The sequence below is a fragment of the Desarmillaria tabescens genome, assembly GCF_030435595.1.
Source record: "Desarmillaria tabescens strain CCBAS 213 chromosome Unknown EV420scaffold_52, whole genome shotgun sequence".
NCBI lineage: Eukaryota > Fungi > Basidiomycota > Agaricomycetes > Agaricales > Physalacriaceae > Desarmillaria > Desarmillaria tabescens.
The window spans coordinates 26794-42416 of record NW_026848351.1 but is presented as its reverse complement, the minus strand read 5'-3'; the positions used below and the strand labels follow the sequence as shown (position 1 = coordinate 42416).

Here is a 15623-nt window from a genome sequence, read left to right as displayed (position 1 = left end):
CGTGAAGCTCCAGCCATGAAGCTTACGGCGTAGAAAGGTCCGATGGAGAAAGATGAAACAAGACGTCCCGCAGTGACGCACCTTGCTTAGTACTCGTTCCCACGTTTGATCTTTTCCTTCATCAATGTCTAGTCACTGCAGACCGGGACCTATTGGGATCCATGTTAAGATGGGACTTCAAGCATCATATCACCTCAAAGTGCATATTACAATCTCGTTGCAGTATCATCCGTACATGCGACTTGACCCTTGAAAGTCTGAAAGTTCATAATTTCCCAGCGCTCTCCGATGTTCATGGGCCTTTTACCGATTCCCTCGCATTCCCTCGGTCACTCAAAGTTTTACAGCGCCGAATTCTGAGTAATGCCTCCATACTTCGGGAACTGGGCCCGCCGTGAGCGCCCGTGCCTGCGCCCCTGGTCAGTCAGCTTGACTGTCGCTTGTATCTCTCCCCCGAGGACGGACTATAAAAGCACCTCTTGTCGAAGTACAGTTGCCTTCAGTAACAACAATGCGCTTCCTTCCTCTGCTTCTCACTCTCTTTGCCTTCCCAGCTCTCATCTTAGCTGGTGGTACTATCACCTCGCCGGCCAATGGGACGGTCATCCTGCCCGGGCAAAGCTTTGCCTTCTCGTACGATCCCATGGCGGACTACAGCGTGTCCACCTACAACTATACCGTCTTCCTCCTCACGAAGCTCCCCACCTCTCTTTACTCATCTAATGAGTGGTCCAGCGGGCACTATTTCGGTCGTTTCGATTACCCTAACTACCCAGGTCAGTCATGAGCATGTTTATGCAGCTTCCGCTAAACACATCTGCTTAGCCGTTCCGTACCCCACCCATCCTGCCCCAGCTAATCTAACCATGCCGGACTTTTCGCAACGCGTTGGGAGTGGGTTTGGTGGCGGCATCAACATTAGCGACGCTAAAGTTTATTTGGCGGTCTTGGAGGAATGGGCTACCGGATCGGTGAGTAAATGCAAGACCGATGCTGTACCTCGCAGATGCAGATGCTTCTTTTCATATAGGACAACTTCGGACTGACAGTGAGCCTGGCAATCAACGAACTCATTTACAATGGCACGACGTCAGGTTAATTAGTTCATTCAATGAATAATGAATGTTTCGAAATCTCTACTATAATGTACACTATATCTACATTTATTTATTTAAATAATGTCTTATGGTTTTTAATTTTTTTGACGAACAGTAAATATCATGAAGGAGTGCATAGGTACTAGTACAGTATCGGGAAAATTTTCTCTTCACTTTATCTCATTTCCTCAGACGTACTCTCTTTGCAAATACGCAGGACTTCTGGGATCCGGATCGACGCGTATCATGCGGGAATTGATGGGCGGACACTCTTCGTCAGCCTTGCCTCCAATCACATGAAACAGCGCCCCCATTCCGCCGTCTTTCAACCTATTCCACCTCTCCACGTTCCCCGCTCCTGGGGAAACAGCAATATCCTGCTTAACCAGAACAGCAGCTCGTACCTCGACGCTGGCAAGCTTAGCCACACCCGTCATCTTGTGGTTGCGCCGATTTTCGACTACGTCAATCAAGGTATCCCTCAGGAACGACATTGACGGCACCGTGCGCGACTTGTGTTTATGTTGAACGATAACGTTGAGCTTGGTCAAGCGGGGCACCAACGGCGTTTCTCTATCTCCCTCTCCCTCTCCCCCTCCTTTGACGTGAATAGAAGGTAAAATCTCCAAAAGACAGGAATCCATCCTATCATTCCACACGGTAAAACTCAACACGAGCTCTTCAAGCGCGGGCGACGCCCGAAGAATGGAAATAAATTTGTTCACCACCGGCATACAATCTCCGAAAGTGATCTTGCGCAGGGAGCAGCGGGATCTCTCGATTAGAAACAGAAGGACGGGGAGGTTCACCTCCCGGAAATCTTTGTTGAACAACTGGACATGGACTTCTTCCAGCCTGGGTGCGATGATGGATCGAAGGACACGTGGGTCTCCAGCGTGAAGAGTACGCAGAAAAGGGAGTCGTATGTTGTTGATCATAGGCGTGACGTTCTTGAGTTCGGGTCCATAGAGCTTGTACTCTTCCACCTGTCCCATCTCTTGAAGGTACTTCGATATGCCCTCGGGTATGGACATCTCTTTGGCCCGAGCGCCGCACCAATGATCGCTGAATGATTTCAGCTGAGCGAATGGGAGCTCCAGCGTGAAGCCTCCCATAGATACGTTGGCGGATTTCAGCTGGGGCGTATCCGCAAAGATACTGCATGGCGTCACTGACCAAGGCATATCCGCAATCATCCCAGGAGAGCCAGAAAATGTGAGCGACTCCAAAGAGCCGAGACGTCCACGAACAGCGTCGAGTACGGCTAGTGTCTCGGGGTTGGATAAGGTGAAGTCGAGGTTTTTCCACCGAGGAGCGTGCTTCATGAGGATGCGGAGGAGTATGTGGGTGACGGAAAGCATGGTGTTTTCTCCCTCGACGAAACGGATGGAGAGCGGTTGGTCCTGCGAATGTTTAAGGACGTCGAGGAGGCATCTGTATGGTTTCAGGACGTTCATAGCCTTAGGACTGGTGTCGATGGTGATGTTCGTCCATAGAGGTGCGTATGTGGTGATGATGGAATTCCATTTCTTACACACTTTACTGAGCACCCAAGGACCGGCGGTGGCCTTAAACGGATCGATAGTAGTAGAAGGTATGGCCTGAGAGAAAATGTTAAGTAATATTTCGGTGGGCATCTCATTTATGAAGGCGGGCTGTTTGGACTTCTCCTCTTTGATCCTTGGGACGTTTTCAGCGTCCAGGTCATCGCAATGAAAAATCGTGGACATAAAAGAAGGAATGTCGGAAGCGTTCCGGAGATACAGTTTGCTATAGTAGTCCATGAATTTCTCGTATTGAGCTTTGTTTGTTAGCGGGTCGCTGAACAACATCTTCAAAGAGTAGCTGTCAAAAAAACACAATCAGGTTGCGATCAAACAGAGAAGGGCCTGCCACGTACGAACGGCAATGCTTTCTTTGAGAAGATTGGGGGTCCGTTATGCCAAGTCCTATAACTCAAGTGAGCGAGGGCGTATTTAAAGAGGAAGGCAGCAGACCTATGACTCGGTGCAAGAGAAAGTCCTGGAAATATCTGGAAATTCCTCTTTCAAGATCGGCGACAGATGATTCGAGAAAGGACCAGCAGATTGTGGCGGCACCCGGTGCCTTCGCGCCTCAAGGCAAAGACATTTCAGGAACATCAAATTTTTGGATTAACGCAAAATAGAATAGCGTCAAGTGGCGTCTGCCGATACCCAAACGGCATGTAATCATGAATGACCCAACCTGCAAGTCCGACAAACTGACCATGATCATCTGGAGGTAAGTTAGACAGGGTTAATGGTCATCCTTGGAGGCCAAATTCGCCCCAGATGAAGGTTTGTAATGCTGGGGCTGTGGCGACATTACGCTTTGAATGAATCCTACACGTACATAGCCTTATACGCATGGTGTGGCTCGATGAAGTTTTCCGATAATTTTTTCGACTCTCGTGCATCAAGCCTCAAGCTCTTCAAGTTCTTAGGCCCCAGTTATCATTGACTTTGTCTCCGAAACCAAAGGTCCGAGATTGGTATGGAAGGTCACAGATACTGTTACGTATTGTAATATTAATCTTTCACGCCACTCCCCGTCAGCCATTTTCACCGCAGCACAGTAGGATACGCACCTTTGGTAACACGTATAGGCACGGCAAACATAATTCAGCTATCACTCATAGCTCCGCACGTTTTCCCTTGTATGAGCTGGATTGGCTTCAAGAATTGCGGCAGCGTTGGGAAGGTCTGTCTAAAGATTTGATTCCGGGCAACAGTGGACATCGTTGTACTTGTTCATCTTGAGAAAAGATCGATGCGAATGATATTGTGTAAAGCAGGAGTAAAATTAAGGAGACGTGAGCGTTGAGTGAGTGGTTTCTGGAAGGCGGTCACCGGTAAGACGCCATGTTCTCACGCTCCGACCAACTCATCGATGATCGGCCACGTTCCCCTCCCAATGTGTCGCCCACCAAAAACACCAGAAACACCACGGAGAACATTACAAAATCACCCGGAACTGCTTAGAAGTAAGTTTACTTGAATGCAGAGATTAAAAGTTAAAAATAAAAGCAAGGTGAAATGAAATCGGGAGAATCGGCAAAATGTCTGGGTCGCTACCACCATGAAGCCCATATCCTTCGGTCTCATTCTTCTGTTGTGACTACCCTCTTCATCTCCCTGGACAACGAGTGAATTTGCTCTGGAGATGGCTCTGGATTCGTTGTATCGATGTCAGCGCGTACATTGCGTCCATTTTCGTGTCCAACTTCCTCTTGGAAGGCCCGCAGCGACGGATTACTTGGTGTACGGGAGTAGCGGGCGAAGATTGTCATCACTTTCGGCCCCATTGGAGGCATAATTTACATCATAGGATGCAGACAAGGTCGAGACATCAGGCCCAAGCTTCACGTATGGCGTCGCGTCGAGGAGCAGGCATCGGAGGGTCCGCAGCTCTGTCTGATTTGCCCGTTCCCCTTCTCCGGTTCTCGATGGATGTCAATGCCTTGGACTACTGCAGGTTTTTGTTAGTGCCTTTGGCCCCGAAAGATGGCACGTCAGGCTCATCGTCCAAGGACCAATCCGACAGGGCCCTTATTGCACTCCCGAATTTAATCGGATCTCCAGAGGTATCGCAGTAGTTCTATTCCCCTGGAAGGGTTTCTTACAGTCGCTCAGGCCGATTTTTGGTCTCTGTCATCTCGCAGTCGAGTACACACTGCAATAGGGAAGCAAGAAAGCAACGGTCCCGTCCTTTCTACGGCGCGCGCGGGAATCAGGCGATTGGTAAGTAGAGTCTTTAGCGTTTATCCCTGCCCTACTTATTTATATAAAGTTATTATAATGTCTCTTCATCTGTTTGAGCACGATGGCGCTCTCCGAATACTCATAGTGCATGAAAACGTAAATGTGACATTGCGGGAGTTTGTCAAGTCGATAGGACAACGTCCATTGAAGGGATGGGATGGAAAGTGCTGTGAAAGGTGAAGCTACATGCCTAGGCTAGTATGTGAGTGAAGTCGGCCTGAGGAATTGTTAAGCTGGTGTTTATGTTCATTACAGGGAAAGTTCATGGGCGGAGAGAAAAGGCTGAAGTTGAAGGCGCAGTTCGAAATCAAGAAATGTGCAAGGGACGTGCTCAACAAGAAAAATGGCGCTTTCTAAAGACATGTATTGATGGCCCAAGTGTTTCTCACCACACAATTCCAAGTTGCGAATTCCCGACCTGCGAAACCAGAATATCAATGCAAGGATGTATATTCAAACAAGATCACCTCAACTATGTTCACATCAGCCTGTTCCAGCGAGGCTGTTACACGAGTAATAAGTTTCAAATGAGAACTGATGCTGATATTTTTCACCCAGCCTATGGTTCGCTGAGTTGATGTGATGAAGAGAAGAAGCGTCTATTCATAGCTCGTGGAACATCTTATCCAACAATTCGGCAGAAACTCTTACCGACATCATCCCAACAAGTTTTCACCCACTTGTAGGGCCGGCAACCAGACCAGGCCGTCAATACATTTGGGAAAAATCAGTGACGGTGCTGATACTTTGCAGCTATGGGTGTCCTCGGTTCCCAGCACCGCTTACAGACTTCCAACTCACCTGGATTTTCTGTGAGTGGTTATTATTTACAGAAGCCAGACCAACGAACACCTCCCAGCTTGCAGTTAAGCTTGCGGCTTCAAGTGGCATGGCCTTTGATGTGATCGTGACTCTGGCTATGAGTAAGCAGCTTGATGTCTATTCCGTTTCGAGTGACGGTTCAACTGCCTTGTAGTTACAAGTCTTCATCGAGTTTGATCAGGGATCATCAGGTGCGTGGTCGTTCTCACGATGGACGGTTGTTTGACATTTCCGGTACAGAAGTGATCATGTTATCACTCTTCTTACACTGTTCACTGTCAATACGAACCTCATCACGACGTAAGTACTTTTGTCGCCTCTATATACCATTACCGTTGAGACTCGCCGATAGTTTACTCTCGGTAGGGTCATTGGTTACGGTAAGATGAGAGTTCGATTCGAAATCCACGTCTGTGCTCAACAAGTATTCTTGTAGTTCTTGGTCCTTCCCGATGCGACAGTCTACGGAGGAATTTCTTTCTTAATTGCAAAGTGTAAGGTTCATTTCCTCAGTTTCATCTTCATTCAACTGATTCCTATCTCTTCAAGCGTACTTGAACTCGTTTTTAGCCATGTAAGCCTGACCTTCTTTCGTAATTCGAGTGAAGCTTACAATATCATCATCCATCAGACTCAATTCTAGAGATTACCTTCGAGAAAAGCTGGATCCGTCAATGTCGATTCACGAGGCCCAATCTTCACATCCAGTGTTTGCCGAATTTAATGTACGTGATGATTGTTGTTCTTAGGCGTCAAATTGACGGTCTGCGAAAGTCGACTGATACCACAACGACTCAGCAAATGGAAGAGTCGGAGCCAGAGTCAGCTCTTGTGAATGATTCGTCAACCAAAGTCTAAATTATTTTGCTGATGTTGGGGGAATTGACTTATTTATATGTCGATTAAATATTTTATGTTTGATATGTGTTATACTACGATGCTACAAGGATATATCCCTTCACTGAGTAACAAGATACTAAAAAGAGCCAAGCAAAAAATTAGGATCATGATGTGAAGGGCGTCACCGTTCACGCACCCTGATCCCTCATTAGACGCTTCTTAGCGCAAAGTGAAGGTAGGCAACTTTGGTCGCTACTTATCTGTCCAAGTTCAGAAATTACTACACCTACCTACTGCCGGAAGGTAGTCACCAGCTCGGACAAGTGGCTGGGCGATTGATCGATCGCCTGCCAACCGTTCCTTATTGGGACCTTGTGCCGGTACCAATACCAATACCACCTTGTCTCTCAATGCCACGGTATCATTTCCTTCCTTCATATCACAAGCGCTCTTCAGCAATCGATATATCGATCTGTGGGGGCTAATTGCAAATGAGATGCATCCCCTTCTCGAAGACGTGTTTGGCGCTGCTGTTTTGAAGGAGAAACCCATTTACGACTCACTGAATCGTGTTACAAATAAGACCCTAGACAACATATAAGACTCTGGTAATGTCAGTGTCAGCGGGGACACGCTAATAAAAGGAGCGAAGAAGCCGCAGATGTACTTGTACTAAGCATTTGGCTGGTCTCTCACCCGCTCGAATAACAACTAATACACCGCCAGGCTGGGGCCGCCGCCACAATACAAGCAAGTCATATCGTAAGACGTTCCTTCCAAGATTTCTCGCTTCTCGGGACTTTTTCGTTCCATCTTATCCCCCATAATGTTAGGCATTGCAGTGCGATTGGATAAAGTTCGCTTGGGAAATGCTGCATCCAGGTTCGTGAGTCTCTTCAGCTCCAATGATTCTCTATCTGATTTCTTTACCAGTTAAGCAGGCGGGATACAGAGTACCTCGACCATATTGCACTTCTCGAATAGATTCTTCCTCTATTCGCCTTCACACACCTATCCTCGTGTCGTCTTTAGAAGGGCAATATCAGCATGTTTTCTATTGCAATTCTCGTAGTTGCCAGTCGGAATGCCCTTCTTATGCCTAACAATCTCAAGAGCTATTCAGTCCTGGGAACGGCTCCGGCCCCATGGCTGTATCATCTGTATTTACAACTACAATGATAAAGGCCGCCTCGGGAAATCGGATAAACGACTACGTCTTATTCGTTAGCGCCTGAATCTCACTCTACTGCCGTCCAATGACCTCTTGAAGAAGCAACGCCGGATCGCGTCTTCAGTGGGTCATGAAAGGAGTATCCTCAGCTCCAGTCCCGAACGCGACTCAGGTGCATGTCAGCTTCGATGAGCCGCCTCGTTAATCATCTTGAAAGAGATCTGGCCATCTCACAGTATCGTCATTCTTCAAACTTCTCCTGCCGTATCCATACCAACCACAGGCCTTCTTCAGGATGTCTTTTTTTTTTCCCTAGCAAGGGACATACGGACAATCAGGCGACCCTTCTACTTCGATTCGCACTCCAACTGTGATACCCGATCATACAGGAGATTGCTATCGAAGCGTGTGGCACGTTCACATGAAGTAGTTAACGCTGAGAAGCGGTCGTGGATCACCTCTCTCTCTCCACCATAAGGTGTTGCATTACCCTTCCCAGAGACCAAATGCTGGATTCCAATTGGTGCGTGAATTACGAAAGTATCGACTGCATCCCTGATCAAGATCCAATCTATCAGTTGATCAGTGGCGTTCGAAGCTGAAATTAAGGCTTTTATAGCCTGAGGTGAGGCAATTTACCCACCGCAACGTCAAAGCGTCTATGTGGTCCGTATCGGAATCCGAAATCATCATATCAGATGACACCATCGGACTCATCTTAAAAGCCAGCATCGATGCTCTCCCGTCTCTCAGTTTTTTCCCGCCATTTCAACTCTTTCCCACCCACTATGTCTGTCAAGAACTTTGTCGAAGTACGCCGTGTTTCGCCCGTTACTCACAGGGGAATCTTATAGAGTGTTGTTTAGGAGACTATCAGCTCGCACAAGATAGCTGTCTTCTCGAAATCCTACTGTCCTTACTGCCGGCGTGCGAAGACGATGTTTAAGGACAAATACCCCGATGCGGACATTGGCATCATCGAGTGTGTCTGTTGTTCAAACTAACGACAATTTCTCATCTCCGTATTCCGCAGGCTTGATGAACGTGATGACGGAAGTGACATACAGGAGTATCTCCGTCAAAAGACGGGTCAAGGCACCGTACCCAATGTATTCATTAGTAAGTCTCGCGGTGATGCGTCCAGTTAACTTATCTAACATATTTTCTAGACCAAGAGCACATCGGTGGGTGTGATGACACGATGGCGCTGCAGAGTTCAGGAAAGCTTGCTGGATTGATTGCAGCATAAGGGAAGTAAGCTTTGATAACGGACCAGACTGCGAAGCAGGAATCCCGTAGAAGTAAATCGTAACTTGCGCAGGAATCTATGTACAGTGTTATCTCTATGCTAAAGGCGACGCATACACGGAACAAAGTCGGTTAACATTCCTTTATACCGCCACAGGACTTTTCTCCGCCTCGGGTTTTCCTTCCCTCCTTTCATCAAACACGACAGCTTTGAGACCCAAGCACAGAACCACCTCCAGCCCTGCAACCCCGACGAGAACCCAACACCCCCGTTGCCATGCGCCCACATATGCATCAATAACGGTCTGTCGCTCTGGCCCGCTCTCAGGAAGTCGCGAAAGCGTATCAACAACAGAGTTTGGGTTCAAACTTGTTATCACTGAGAGATACGGTGACCTGACGAGCATATCACGAAAAGCATTGTTGATCACTGTCGAAAATTGAAAGGCTGAGAGAGAGAGACGCGGATGAGAAAGATACATACCATTGCCAAGGATTGCTACACCGAGAACACCACCCAGGGTAGGTGCGGTACCAACCAAGGCGGTCACAGTTGACAGATAATCGTCAGGTAGACCGATCTGCGCAATAACCATTGTCATCTGTGTTCCCTACAAGTACGTTCAGCATTGTCAGTGCGTCACAAAAGTAGGAAAACATACGGAACCAAAGCCTGCGCCACAAATCAACGAATAACCTACAATGCGTCCGATGCTACTGCCTTCGTTCAAGGTCGACATAAGTCCCTATCAAATTATGTTAGTCCCACCCGCTTTGCCAGTACGAGCGGAATACGACTTACCATACCACCAGCCAAGATTGCCAGAGGTATGATGAACAAAGCTTTCAGTGCGTACCCGCCACCCCATCTAGGTGCAAGCCAGCTCGTAGCGGTACTGGAGATTGATGCCATGATCAAGAACGGAATGATCAGTGCAGACGAAACTACCGAAGACATCCCAATCACTTGAAGAAACACTGCGACGAACGAACTGGTTGGCACTAGGGTCTTAGAGACTTGACACTTGAGAGACTAACCAGGAAGATAGAATGCCTAAACGCTAACCTGTCAGACTATTGAAGAGAATGAATTATGTGGACGCAACTAACCAGTGCAAACAGATGGAAGAACGAAAATGTTCGCACAACTACGGCACTGCAGTCAGATACCCAACCCTCACAGAGATAAAGAAATCCGTACCGGTCATAATGCTCACATTCCTCCATTTCCATGTCGAAAACAGCTCAACCGGTACAATAGGCATCTCTGCTTTCGTCTCTACTGTGATGAATGCAAGAAAGCTCGCCCCTGCGCCTGCGAAACATCCTATCACCACAGAAGAGTTCCAAGGTAGGTCTTGGCCTCCCACGTTGAGTGCGACAACCAGACAGCTGAGGGACACCACAATGAGGAACATCCCGATCAAGTCGATCTTGGCGAGAGCTTCTCGGAATGTCCGGATTCGTGATGGCGGTGGTGGTATACGGAGCGTTGCCCACAAGAAGATGGTAACTAACATTCATCAAATCAGCGCGGGTGACAAAATTGCAACGCGGGAACCAGACTGACTAACAGGTCCAAAAGGCGCGGTGAATAGGAATCTACAAGAGCTGTTAAGTTCACAGATCTAATGTTGAACAGATAAACTCACATCCAGCGCCACTGACCAGCTTTTGCAAGCGCTCCACCAGCAATTGGCCCAAGCGAATCAGACAGGATGAAGACTACGTTGAAAATATTCATGTATGCTCCTCGTTGCTTTTCGTTTGTTAATTCTACCCAAGATGCATCAGTAAAACAAAAAAAAAGAGACTCTACAAAGATGTACTCACGAGAAACGATGATACTAACTAGACTAACCAGTCCAGCACCACCGATACCACTGATCAAACGTCCGGCAATCATCTGTGATAGTCCGCGACTTGTTCCTGCGATGATATTACCAATGATAAATACCCAGACTTCCAAAAAGACGAGCGGTTTGACGCCAACAGCGTCCTAATAGCCGTCACTCAATTATAACGTGGACCACACAAAAAATTTATAGCCCTTACAGCAATCCTTCCAGAGATGGGCTGAATAACAGTCGTCGTGAGCAGGTAAGATGTTGTTATCCATGACAGCGAGCCTTTGATCTCGAGTTCAGAACCGATGGTAGAAACCGAAGTCGCCACGATGGTTTCATCTACGTCAGAATAAGAGTCAAGTCGCGCAGATTTCTGAAATTCTGAAAGACGCACCGATAGCAAAGAGAAACAGCGCCAGACCAAGACTAGAATCGGGTTGAATGAGCATTCTGATAGACTACAGTGAGATGTTCTGGAGACCTTGACAATAGAACGGTCACTTGAACGAGGGACATGTCATTGACTTTGGGAAAAGGATCGCTGGGTTGGACAGCTACATTTTCCTGCTCTGGAGTACGAGGTTGCGAGGTTATCGAACGAGATTCGGACCGGCGCTCCGATTGGATTTCCGCAGATTCATGACTTGAAGGCATCTCTCAAGGACTTGCATCTTGCTTCGATGGGTTATTATATAGGTCCTTTGAGCAGCGAAAGGACTCACGGTAGTGTCGCCAAAGAAACGTTGTCGATGAGACCACGCGGTTCAAAGTTCACGTTCATTGATGGCTCGGACGCGGAGAGTCGGATTCTTTGATGCATTCCTGCGGACTGTGAAATGATAGCAACTGTAGCTGTTATGATCTCGTATTCATAAACGGGAGAAATAGCATGATATAGAAGAGCGTAGTTGCAACTGACAGAGTAACTGCATGCGGGATGCAGACGAGTGACTCCGCCGCGGCATGATACCGCGGCACAGCAACTGCCGGAAGGAATTGGACGGTCCTCTTTTGATTGGCCATTCGTATGCAGTCTTTACCTTGAGCTTTCTCATGACGAGGGGGTATACTATTACCCTCTTAAGACTTTTTATCACATCTTCTCATTCATACTACTTGCTAAGGTCAAGGACCCGGTACTGTATTCACATCGATAGCAGAGCGCGACGCTTACACACCACCAATCGGCATCCCAAGTCTCTATTCCGCGACGTAGACTCTGCGCAAGGTATGTCAAGTAGCGCTGACCTCAGGCTTTGGTGAAGCACTAGTTAACAAGGTAGGAAAATGCCAACCTACACCAACCCGGTAAAGGCCAGTTTATGTAAGTGCAGATTTTTTTCTATGTTGTATTTTACCTTGCTCATGTTCTGTACAGTAACATTGGAATTTTTTCCAGTTTGCATAATGCCCGAACCCATCATGTGCCGCCATTTCCAGGTCTTTACCTCAAGCATTGTCATGATATTTCATTACGGCTAGCTGCTCAGAGCTTCCGAAGGGTAATGACAATATTCTAGACATCGAGAAGTACTACGTCCGCAACCAGAGAAAACATCACCAGCGCTCAAGCCACATTGGATCGTCTCCTACGAGGACGGCACCAAGAGCTAGCGACAAAATCATCAACGCTAAAACCTTCCTGTATCCCCATATACATGCCCGCGACGGTGTCGCTGATGCCTTTCGACACTTCTACCCGATGTCATACAATTTCTGCACCTCTGCTGTCTCTCTCGCGTTTTATCACATCTTCTAATAGACGATATGACTCTACAACCTCCCTAAACGCTATCACGAGTCAACTAGCAATGGAGAGAGGGTCGTATATCTACAGAACCTCTAGTGCTTGTCAACTTCTTGTATCTCCGGAATATAGGACATTGTGCGGTGCTGTCATCTGGTACAAAAGGATATGTATTCATACCGTTCGTACGTTTAATAGTCGTGATCATCCCCGGGCTGCATGTTTGTGTCCCTCGCAACAAAACTTGTTACGGACCCCCTCATGGTTTCCGCGCACACAGGCCTCGGGCTCGCACATGTCATTCACAGAAGCCTTTCAGATGACTTCCTTGCTGAAGTCTCTTATCTCCATGGTTGCAGAATAAGATGGCGCGAAGCATTATCCAGCATCCGCACTTGCCGCTCTAGCATTTCGAATTCCCCTCTCTGTCAACGCACACTCCATTGTATGGAGGATTGAATAACTTGAGGAACACGACAAAAGGGGTACGATGGATAACATTCTTACCCACCGCCAATGCTACGCGGGCCTATGTAGCCTCGATAGTTTGGCGTGAAGGCGGACGATCGTACCCGGTTGCTCTCCTGCAGTTGACTCCGATGGCCTGCTGGAGTTATTACAAAGTCTATTGAAAGCGGCGATTTCTTTGCTGACAGGCGATAAGCGTTGCGATCAAAGAACTGGGCGCTGTTACCGCCCGTGGGGAAAAACAATGTTGCGATGCATCATGAATTGAATAGCAATATTCATAGGAACAGGATGCGCTCACATATCGGAGGAAGGCCTCCGACGCGTACAGATGGAAAGCGAGGTTTAGGAGACTCTCGTACGACATCGAGTCTATTGCCATTCTTGGCTCGGGGATATTGTTCGAAAAAGAAAAAAAAATTCAACGCAGTCAGAACGTTGGGGCAGAAGAAATGGGGCTCACTGACTTTATTGACAGGGGCGTGCCTCGACCGACCGCGCTTGGGCAAACCTGACTGCGACACGCTTACGGGCCGGAGGAAGATGTCGATTCAGCGTCTGCTACTGGCGCTCATTGACAGATATCCAATCGCAGTGATAATAATAGCCCGGAGGCTTTAGCGTTGACAGAGAATGAAGCGGTCAAGCTCCGGCGTACTCGTGAAGGCTGCTTTCAATTTTGTAACGGGTTGCGGAAACTAATAGACTTGAGAAGTCACGTTCCCCTTTGTAGTTTCCTTCCCGGTTGTAGTGCCTCGACCTAAGCTCGATCTCGTTTCAGCTTTCAGCACTAGATGGTCACAATGTTTCAGCGAGTACTGTCCACTTCCACAAGGTAGCGGAACTTGGTTAAACCCTTTCACCTGGCATTCAACGCGAAGTACTGACGCGGTGCCTTCCAGACTTGAGGCTGAGACTCTGGACTCTGTTGTTCCGTCAATTTGATTATATTGCCGAAGAAATGTGGAATATTTACTGCTCCCGAATTATACAAGCCGTTCCTGCAGGTTCCTGCCCCTCTCAAATGTCAATTACGCCAAGAACGCGTTCCGGTCCGATGTCTCTCTAATGAAGACGCGGCGTACTTATCATGCACATGTACTTAGGATAGTTGTGGCCGCTAAGTCATTGCTATAAAGTGTTAGGATAAGAACAAATATAGTAGGGTTGCCATTGCGACCTCGATGATCTCTGGGAGATACTGCGTAGAAAGAATGAAAAGCAATGCTCCTATGTTGATGCTCACTGAAACACCTCAAGCTCCCAATGCCGGGTTCAGCGTCGAGTTCTAGTCTTAGAAGGTGATGCCGTAGAGCCGATTACGACGGCCGATTACAGCTGTCGTCTGGATCAGAGCGTAGTGGTAACATCAGCATGACAGCCTGCCTTGCACGCCTAGGACATATGTACATCGTAATAAGAGGAAAGACATCCTGTCTATGTTAACTGCGCATCAAAGAAAAAGCATCTCCAGGCCAGACGTGCGGCGAAGATCTAGCAATGGCATCGGAATCTGTTGTGCAGCATCGGCAAAGCACAGTAGCGCAAGGCGAAAGAGCAACAGCAGGCAGACGTACAACTGTTGTCTGAACATAAATGACGCGCCATCAGCATCGGGGTTTGAGAGTTTCTAGGGTTCCCTGCCCAAAACAGTTAGTACTTGTGGATAAAGGAAACCCATGTCAGACCGGAGTTGTCGAAACGTCTCCATTGTGACGAGGAATGAAGCTTGAAGAGACGCACCGATTTTAAGTTGATCATAGGAGAATCATGAGAGGCAGTACCAGTAGGCCGCATGTTATGGTGAGAAATTGCCATCGTTCGGAAGCACATAATGGAAGCAGACTTCTCGAAGAACAGGTGATATTGAAGCGAGTCGCAGCGTACGACCTCGCTTTGTGATTTCGACGCGTTCTTCTTTGTAGAATAAAGATTCTTGTAGGGATCTGTTGGTCCCCTTGTGGCCCCCTGAGGTGAGAGAGCGCTGATAAGAGGGATAGCTGGCTGGCAACCAATTAGATCCCGGCTACAGACCGGTCATCTTGGATGGTTACGAGAGAACGGACGGCCGCTTCAAGGTACCGAAGACCGACAAGACCTTGCACGATTTCTTCAATAGACGGCGTTCCCTGAGCGGATCAAGAACAGAACTAGCAGCCACCGTACAGTGAGGTAATCCAGTCGAATGAGACAAAGAGGAAGACCAGAAAGAAAGAGAATCTCAAGTCCCAGTAATACTAACAGGATACGCGTACTATGTTAAGCCGGCCAAGACTGGGTGGCGAGACTGGACGGAGGAACTAGTACTCGAGGAAATACGGAAAAATAAACAAGTTCGGGGAAAAGCGTGACGTTGTGACGGCGGGAGCACGTGGCAGTACTATTTGGCCGTGATTATTGATTGTGGCTCCCAGCAACTGATTTGCACCGTCGCTGTCGTCGTTGTTGCCATCGACCAGCACTCGTGTACATTTTCAGCGGCTCTCGTCGCCGTTGCCGACGTTCTCTACGACCATCCTGCCGTCGTGCTCGATCTCTACTAACACTCAAAAGCGGTGCGTTACGTTTCCCATTCGCATCATTGAATCCCACTGACACGCG

At 47.9% G+C, this 15623-nt stretch overlaps 5 protein-coding genes across 5 annotated transcripts; 3 read left to right on the top strand and 2 right to left on the bottom strand.

Annotated features, from left to right (window-relative positions):
- Positions 1-35: 35 nt before the first annotated feature.
- EV420DRAFT_986473 (uncharacterized protein) lies at positions 36-1192 on the top strand. Its single transcript, XM_060484256.1, has 3 exons — positions 36-776; positions 826-971; positions 1031-1192. The coding sequence occupies exons 1-3, from the start codon at positions 512-514 to the stop codon at positions 1097-1099; spliced, it is 480 nt and encodes a 159-aa protein (XP_060325243.1). The 5' UTR covers positions 36-511; the 3' UTR covers positions 1100-1192.
- EV420DRAFT_986508 (uncharacterized protein) lies at positions 1166-3086 on the bottom strand. Its single transcript, XM_060484258.1, has 2 exons — positions 2998-3086; positions 1166-2942 (listed from the first exon to the last, which is right to left on the bottom strand). The coding sequence occupies exon 2, from the start codon at positions 2927-2929 to the stop codon at positions 1286-1288; it is 1644 nt and encodes a 547-aa protein (XP_060325242.1). The 5' UTR covers positions 2930-2942; positions 2998-3086; the 3' UTR covers positions 1166-1285.
- Positions 3087-4357: 1271 nt separating this feature from the next.
- Positions 4358-5026, top strand: EV420DRAFT_986483 (uncharacterized protein). Its single transcript, XM_060484257.1, has 3 exons — positions 4358-4701; positions 4751-4858; positions 4908-5026. Exons 1-3 carry the CDS (start codon positions 4447-4449, stop codon positions 4914-4916), a joined length of 372 nt encoding a protein of 123 aa, XP_060325241.1. The 5' UTR covers positions 4358-4446; the 3' UTR covers positions 4917-5026.
- A 3474-nt stretch (positions 5027-8500) lies between these two features.
- Positions 8501-8961, top strand: EV420DRAFT_1484490 (glutaredoxin; the record flags this gene model as incomplete). The annotated part of the gene is made up of 4 exons (XM_060470085.1): positions 8501-8524; positions 8579-8694; positions 8746-8831; positions 8882-8961. The coding sequence occupies 4 exons, from the start codon at positions 8501-8503 to the stop codon at positions 8959-8961; spliced, it is 306 nt and encodes a 101-aa protein (XP_060325240.1).
- A 142-nt stretch (positions 8962-9103) lies between these two features.
- On the bottom strand, positions 9104-10378 carry EV420DRAFT_1277296 (major facilitator superfamily domain-containing protein; the record flags this gene model as incomplete). Its single annotated transcript, XM_060468021.1, has 7 exons — positions 9104-9390; positions 9445-9571; positions 9623-9706; positions 9763-9938; positions 9999-10014; positions 10071-10108; positions 10162-10378. The coding sequence occupies 7 exons, from the start codon at positions 10376-10378 to the stop codon at positions 9104-9106; spliced, it is 945 nt and encodes a 314-aa protein (XP_060325239.1).
- Between the last annotated feature and the right edge of the window lie 5245 nt (positions 10379-15623).

Coding starts and splice junctions, on each gene's coding strand:
- EV420DRAFT_986473 (XM_060484256.1), top strand. CDS start 512: ATGCGCTTCCTTCCTCTGCTTCTCACTCTCTTTGCCTTCCCAGCTCTC. Junction 777..825: donor CGATTACCCTAACTACCCAG/GTCAGTCATGAG, acceptor ACATCTGCTTAG/CCGTTCCGTACCCCACCCAT. Junction 972..1,030: donor AGGAATGGGCTACCGGATCG/GTGAGTAAATGC, acceptor CTTTTCATATAG/GACAACTTCGGACTGACAGT.
- EV420DRAFT_986508 (XM_060484258.1), bottom strand. CDS start 2,929: ATGTTGTTCAGCGACCCGCTAACAAACAAAGCTCAATACGAGAAATTC.
- EV420DRAFT_986483 (XM_060484257.1), top strand. CDS start 4,447: ATGCAGACAAGGTCGAGACATCAGGCCCAAGCTTCACGTATGGCGTCG. Junction 4,702..4,750: donor ATTTAATCGGATCTCCAGAG/GTATCGCAGTAG, acceptor ACAGTCGCTCAG/GCCGATTTTTGGTCTCTGTC.